General features: G+C 34.9%; 1 protein-coding gene across 1 annotated transcript in view; it reads left to right on the forward strand.

The window, feature by feature from the left end:
- Window positions 1-7,611, forward strand: part of LOC106475920 (serine/threonine-protein phosphatase 6 regulatory ankyrin repeat subunit A-like) — a gene marked incomplete at its 3' end in the record, with an annotated part of 21,108 nt that overhangs the window by 9,783 nt on the left and 3,714 nt on the right. The window contains exons 6-9 of the mRNA XM_022379928.1: window positions 2,187-2,332; window positions 4,589-4,752; window positions 5,965-6,034; window positions 6,330-6,428. Of these exons, the coding sequence (XP_022235636.1) occupies window positions 2,187-2,332; window positions 4,589-4,752; window positions 5,965-6,034; window positions 6,330-6,428 (479 nt within the window). The remainder of the gene's footprint in view (window positions 1-2,186; window positions 2,333-4,588; window positions 4,753-5,964; window positions 6,035-6,329; window positions 6,429-7,611) is intronic.

Here is a 7,611-nt window from a genome sequence, read left to right on the forward strand (position 1 = left end):
CAGATAGCCCTCGTGTAGCTTTGCGCGAAATTCCAAAACAAACAAACAAACCAAATAATAAACCTGAGTCTCGATTTCCAAAACTTCAATATTCTAGTCACGTAACAAGCCTCATAAGTTCATACTTCAAAAAAGTGTATACAACCAAATCAAACAATTCTCAAAGCTTGAATCATACTACACCTATTTAACGTAAGAACCTGGGCTGACTTTACGGATTGACTTAAAATATGACAAGACCATGTAAATTGTAGTTAAAAACAAAGCGTGTACGACATTTGCGTAGTTGTTTCCTGTGAACTTTCGCGGACATTTTACTAGTGGACAATCAAATAACGTAGTATGTACTTCAAGGTGAAAGTTTTAGTTTGTTTTTTATATACTTGTTTTTTTATGTATAAAAGCAACTGTTTAGAACTATATATATTGTGTTAAGTAACTATATGAACGCATTTTTCATTTTTCTGTAACTTACTTTTTTTTGCATTAAATTTTATAGATGGTTACTTCGCGTTTCTAGTGGTAACCATCCCTTGAAAGTTTTGTTAATTTCGAAATAAGTGGAAGCTTATCATAGAGTTCCATTTTCATTTTGGTTTTTTTTAGGAAATTAGACAAATCAATAAATGTCAATAGCCGAACAGATAAGTTGATAGAAGGCCTGGTGATCAGGGCGCTTGACTTGCAATTTGCGGTTCGCGAGATCGAGACCCTTCACTGAACTTACTCTCCCTTTCAGCCATGGGGGTGTTATAAAGTGATGGTCAATCCACTGTTTGTTGGTAAAATAATAGTCCAAAAGTTGACGGTGGGCGGTGTTGACTAGCTACCTTGCCTCTAGTCTATCACAGCTAACGTAGATGGCCCTCGAGTAGCTTTACGCGAAATTCGACGAATAAAACAAACAACAGGTTTTATATAATTGATACAATAGTACATTTCACAAATACTTAATTTATTAACGACTGTTACGACAGCGGAAGTCACGTGACGCTGGTAACAAGTAATGAGTTCTAGAAAGATCGGTGAACATGACGAATAATCCAGTATTTCCTAGGCGCCCTCTATTCTTGTATATAAGTGCGCCAGACAATTAATCGGAATTGAATAGCGGACAGAGAGATTGAAGATATAGACGGAAAATTGGGTCAAGCGCGGTAGTAAGTAAAGTGCGTGAATCGTTCGTTGAGAATTATAGCGTGTGTTGAAGTGACTGTGGAAATTAAGTGTATTGCAAGTTGTATTGAGAAAGAATAAACTAGTTGTATTTAAGAAAGGACTTGTTTCGCTGAAGTTTCTCGGGAAGAATTTTTACCGGAAATTATCAAACGAGCAGAGACGTAACACGACCATAGTTTCGCTAATGATGCCTTTGCTGGCGAAACCATCGTTATTAAATGAAGTATTTGTGAGACGTACAGTTGTCTTTGTTTTTTTTCCTCAATTCTGTAAACTAGTGTTTCCCAAACGCGGACCGCAGACCGGTACCGGTCCTTGACTTAATTTCTACCAGTCCTCAACATGTCTTGGCTGTTGAGAGCACTGACACTTTCGTTTCTTTCAATATTTGATGACTAAAAGTCGCCTAAGTCAACCTTTTCTCTTTTTGATATATCTCAGATTCTCTTAAAACATATTTCAGCCACATATCAATGTCAATAGATATACAATTAAAAATATAAAAATGAATGTATCCTGTACGTGTAGGCCACCCTGAAAATCAGCTGAAAGGTTGTCCTCATGCAAGACTGTTGAGTTGCTAGTTCGTGTTATATATATATATATATATAATTATTTGTATATTATTATTATTATTTGTATAAATTGTGTACATATTATTCTTTACCATTTTATTTTACAATCTGGATAAGTCACTTGCCAGGCTGAATTAGTGGTTGATAAATGACACTCGCCAATGTTATGATTACAATATTACCGTTTCATGAGCTCATAATGTCGGCTACTTTTTCAATTTTCGCTATTTTTTTCCAGTAATCTCCCTACTTTATATCTGACACCCCTGGTTATCAATCAGTTGTGTTTGAGTATTTGTTGTGGAGGTATAAATCTGTGTTATAACTACCCTGTACTAAAAATGTTAAAACAAACTCCACTGAAAAGTTTTTTTTGTTTTTTTAAATGTGACAGTGGAGATTATGTGAATTGTGTTTCTGGTAATTCCACAGAAGTAAAAGAAAATGATGATATTGAGCCCACCAAAAAGAAACAGTGCACTTTCACCCGAAAGTATGACAGCTCCTATATTGAGTTTGGATTTATTGAAATGAATGACAAGAAAAAGAATAGACCTCGGTGCATAATATGTGGGGATGTACTTCGTAATGATACTATGAAACCATCGAAACTTAAAAAGCATTTGAATACGAAGCACAGCAATCTAAAAAATCAACCCAGAGAATATTTTGAAAGAAAACTTTCCGAATTAAAAAGATAACACAAAATTATTCACAGTGTCAGAAATACAAATAGAGCGGCATTTAAAACATTTTATAAAGTGTCGCTACGTATTACAAAGGCTAAAAAAGTCATTTACAATTGGCGAGGAATTAATTCAGTCTTGTATAAAAGACATTTGCTTCGAACTGTTTGGTGACTCAACGGCTGAAACATTAATTCGATACCCTTATCAAATAATACAATTATTAGGAGAGTAGAAGAAATGTCTGAAGATATTGAGGATCAGTTGTTGCAGCTGATACAGGTTTCGAAATACTACGCACTTCAGATTGACGAATCGACTGACATAACAAATGATGTACTTCTTTTAGTGTACTTACGATATAAAAAATAGTACGATACTATTAAAGAAGAATTGCTTTATTCCATTGAACCTCAATCGCATACTAAAGCGGTTGACATATTTAATGTTCTTAATGATTATTTCGTTAGCCATGGGTTGGACTGGAAGGCGTGTGTTGGTTTATGCACGGACGGTGCGGCGGCCATGTCAGGAATTCACCCTGGTGTTGTAACAATAGTAGAAGTAGTTTCTCCCAACTGCATAGAAACTCCTTGTTTTATTCATCGTGAAATGCTAACAATAAAGAAGATGTCCGTTGAACTACACAATGTTCTTAGATAGGCTGTAAAAACTGTGAATTTTATAAAAGCGAATGCCCTCAATTCTAGTTTATTTTCACATGTGCGATGATACAGGAGCTGTACACGAGCAGTCACTGCTGCACACAGAAGTGTGTTGGCTCTCGTAAGGCAAAGTAATATCTCGTGTTTTTTGAACTTCGAAGTGAAACTAGACTTTTTTTCGTCGGGCAAAAAAGCCAGAATGGGCGAAATTCTTCCAGGATACAGAGGGGATTGATAAGCTAGCATATCCAGGATACAGAGGGGATTGATAAGCTAGCATATCCAGGATACAGAGGGGATTGATAAGCTAGCATATTTATCTGATATATTTTCTAGTTTAAACGAACTCAATCTTTCGCTACAAGGTAGAATGTATTCAATTTTTCAAATGACTGACAACTTACATGAAAGTGATGCTATGTAAACAAAGAATATTAAAATTATGTTACGATATGTCTCCTAATGTCGCCTTTATTGGTAATGAAAGTGGAAAAAATATCAATGTTCAAAATACAAATACTATTATTTTCCACTATCTAACCTCATTCTCCTAGAGATTTGATTCTTAATTTCCGGATGACAAGGATCTGAGGTATGGAACCCCTTCAGTACCCATGACGATAGTAACTTAGCAACCAGCCAGGAAGATAAATTAATGGAACTGGCAAGTGATAAGGGCTAGGAAACGCATTTTAAAACGCATTAACATTACACGAGTTTTGGTTGAAAGTTTGCCCAGAATATCCCGAATTAATTGAAATGCCGTTAAGAGTTTTGTTTCCATTTCCATCAACATACATTTGTGAAGCTGAATTTTCGGCAGTTACTATGATAAAGACGAAACAACGGAACAGGTTCGACATTCGGGCTCCACTTCGTGTGGCACTCTAAAACATAGACCTGGAAATAGACAAACTTGTATCAAGTAAATAACTGCATACAACGAAATAATACGTAAAGTAAAAAGTTTATTTTGTTGTTGTTGTTTTTTTCGAAATAAATTTTTAGTTCTTGTAAGTATTGTATTATTTTACTTATGCAATTAACAGATATTTTACTTTGTAATGTCAGTCCCCGAAAATGTTTTTGGAATTTTACTGGTCCGTGATTACTAAAAGTCTGGGAACCACTGCTGTAAACAAGTTGATAGAGACAGATAAAAAACGTCACGAGACTAAAATATTATAACATATTTCATGATTTAACATTCTAATCATTATAAGGTTTTGTTATATAACATTGCATATTCTTAGACTGACGTGTTAAATTAGCTACACTAATTACTGGGTTAGTTTTAGTTGTTATCAATATAGGTAGCTTTCTGTAATCAGAAGTTCAGTTCATGACACTACTGTAGCTTAGATACATTCACGAAAGTTTTTTTTTTTCATTGTACTTGTATGCAATAATCTGTGTGAATGAACTACTAGTATTTCCTCCTGAAATCTTGATAACCCTTGTTATATATCATGGAAAATTATAGGATACCAAAGAACGATCAACGAATATGTTCCCGGATGTTAGCGCACTCTATGATCAACTTACTCAAGAAGAGTTTCTTTCAACGTTGAGCATACACGAAGCTGCCAAAAATGGGGACTTGCACGCAGTTAAACTGCTGCTGAAAACCGACCGGAAACGAATGGAGTAAGAGTTATCTAAAGTTATTACCCTTATTAACGATTTTAAGAATACAAATTACAAATACCTATAAAAATGTTTTAACAACAAATGAAATATTTAGTACTAATTCGTTAATTTGGTTGAAGCTACGTAATAGGCATTCAATGCTGTGCCTACAGCAGGGATCGAACGCCAATTTTTTAGAATTATAAAAACGCATTGAAGCTTATCGCTGAGACACCAGGGAGTTTTGATGATAAATATAAGCGGAAAACCTGAACAAAAATCGTCAGCTTTCTATTTTTTCTGTCTTGCCAAATCCTTTAACACAAATCGTGTCGAAATCGCTAGTGTTTTAACCTGTTTTTATGTGATTTACCTATCTTTGTTTCCTTTATAATTTTTTGCTATAATTACTTCTATATATATATATATATATACTTCTATAGCAGAATCTCTTACCAATGATCATTTATTTGTACTATTTCTGTACAGCCAAATCCCTTAACAAGGATCGTATATTTTCTATCTAGCCACATTCTTTAAGAGAGTCGGTTGTGGTCCAGTGGTTAGCGTGCAGTACTGTGGATCCTTAGATCTATGGTTTATACGCCCCTCACCTTTGTTACAAAATCGCGCTCTGCAGACCTCCAGTGGCACAGCGGTATGCCTGCGGACTTACAACGCTAGAAACCGGGTTCGGATACCCGTGGTGGGCAGAGCACAGATAGCCCTTTGTGTTGCTTTGTGTTTAACTGTAAACAAACAAACAAGCGCTCTGCATGTTGAGGCCATGAGTGGGTTATAAGAGTGATGGTCAAATTTTACTATACGATTAGAGTAGCCCAGGAGCTGGCGGCGGATGTTCCCTCCAATCTATAATTTCAAAATGTGGGCAAATAGTTCTTGTATAACTTTGCGTGAATATCCGAAACAAGCAAATCCTTAACTAGAGTCGCAAGTTTCCCACTTCTTTAGTCTAACAAGGATCGTATTCCGATCCTTCAGTCTAGCCAAATCCATTAACAGTAGTCGCATACTTTCAATGTCGTTTTTGTAGCCTTAACAAGAATAGGTTATTTTCTACTTCTTCTGTAGAACTGTATATTTTATAATTTTACATTCCAGTCAAATCCATTATAATTGTTCTGTATTTTTTAATTCCGCAAATTAGCCAACATTCCTACATAGTCAGAGAAAATAAAGTTTACTATCATAGTTTTATCTGTTAATCAGGACTGTCGATGAAAGAGCCTGGACTCCCATCCACCTAGCGGCAGCACATGGTCACTATGATATCGTGAAAGTAAGCCAAATATATTTTATATTCCAAAAACCTTTTCAAAAATTCATGTTGAATTTATTACTATTACATTATTTTAGAATATGTAATGTGCCTATTTGTGTCACATAAAATGTTCCGTTTTATTTTTGATATATTAATTGGCATACAGTAAGTACGTACTCAGTAAGTTTTTCTCAAGGAAATACAATATGCAATGGGCTAGCATTGTTAAAACGAGCACCTTGTACTCTTGAAATATGTGCTTGAAGCCAACCAAATAACTTAACAATTAATTTGTTAATTCCTATTGTTTTAGTATCTAGGAGAAAATGGAGCACACCTCGCCGCCTTGGATCCTAGTGGCTATACAGCTATTCATATAGCAGCAATGAACGGCCACGCAGACTGTGTTGAGGTCAGTGACAACGACAATAAAAGTATTGTGTGACGTATAATTAACGTTAGTGGGTTGCAGAGCAACTAAATATATAGTTCCTAATTGAATCGGTTGTCTCATGTTACTATTTTTGTTGGTTTTCATAGACAAATCTCGATCTTATATCAATCTGTTTCTATCTTCTTTATAGTGCGAGCCATTTTAGAATAATAATAACAAGATTACTACGGAAAGTTCATTTTATATAAAAACTATAAATGTGTTTGTGATATTCGACGCCGATCAGTTTTGTTACCCAAAGTACAAAAAAACAAACAAAAGGTTTCCAAGAGCAATAAGAACTGAACTATTACGTGACTAGTTATAGAATGTGCAATTTAATAATTAGTGATGTTAAAAACTAAAACCCTTATCTTAAAAGGGTGGAGGTTGGGAGTTTTGTAGAAATACAGGGTGGTTTATTTCTACTATAAGAATATCTTTTGCTTTTTATATCTTATAATATTAAAAAATGGGTGGAGGTTTTACATTATAGAATTTTTTGGGCGGTTTAATTCTACTTTAAGGTTATAACTAAATATTAAGGGTAACTGCCTTCCCACAGTTGGCTGCAGACAGCGAAAGGCAGTTGGAGTTTAGACGTTGTGGGTTCAAGCACTAAACTCTCAAGCCTTAACTGTTTCTCCTTAGTTGTTGGCGAGTTTGACATCAGCGTAAGGATCTTGTCTGATAGATGAAATATCACCAATGCGTTTGGGTGGCTATGGACACAGACATTATCCACCATGACTTAAGGAGAATTGGTCATAGAAGAATAATTCTGAATTTTTGGTCTCATTATAATGTTGTTTTGTTATGTATTAAGTTCATTATTGTTTTATAGTGCTGATTTAATCTCCTATGGATAATTACCGTATTTTATAAATAAATAGCTTACAAACTATTGATTACATTAATTGTTAATAGGCGATTAAATCAGCACTATAAAACAATAATGAATTAAATATCGCATTACCGTTATCGGTCCTAGTTGTCAACTTATTGTCATAGCGGATAATGTCTGAGGTAATAGCACCCAAATGCATTGGGGATATCCCATCTATTAGACAAAATTCAAACGCCGATGTTAATCTAGTCAGCCGTCATGGAAAATCATAATAAAAAAAATCATCAATCAAATAAGGGTATGAAGCTGAGTGCT

Source organism: Limulus polyphemus, unplaced genomic scaffold (assembly GCF_000517525.1).
Source record: "Limulus polyphemus unplaced genomic scaffold, Limulus_polyphemus-2.1.2 Scaffold9433, whole genome shotgun sequence".
NCBI classification, from domain to species: domain Eukaryota; kingdom Metazoa; phylum Arthropoda; class Merostomata; order Xiphosura; family Limulidae; genus Limulus; species Limulus polyphemus.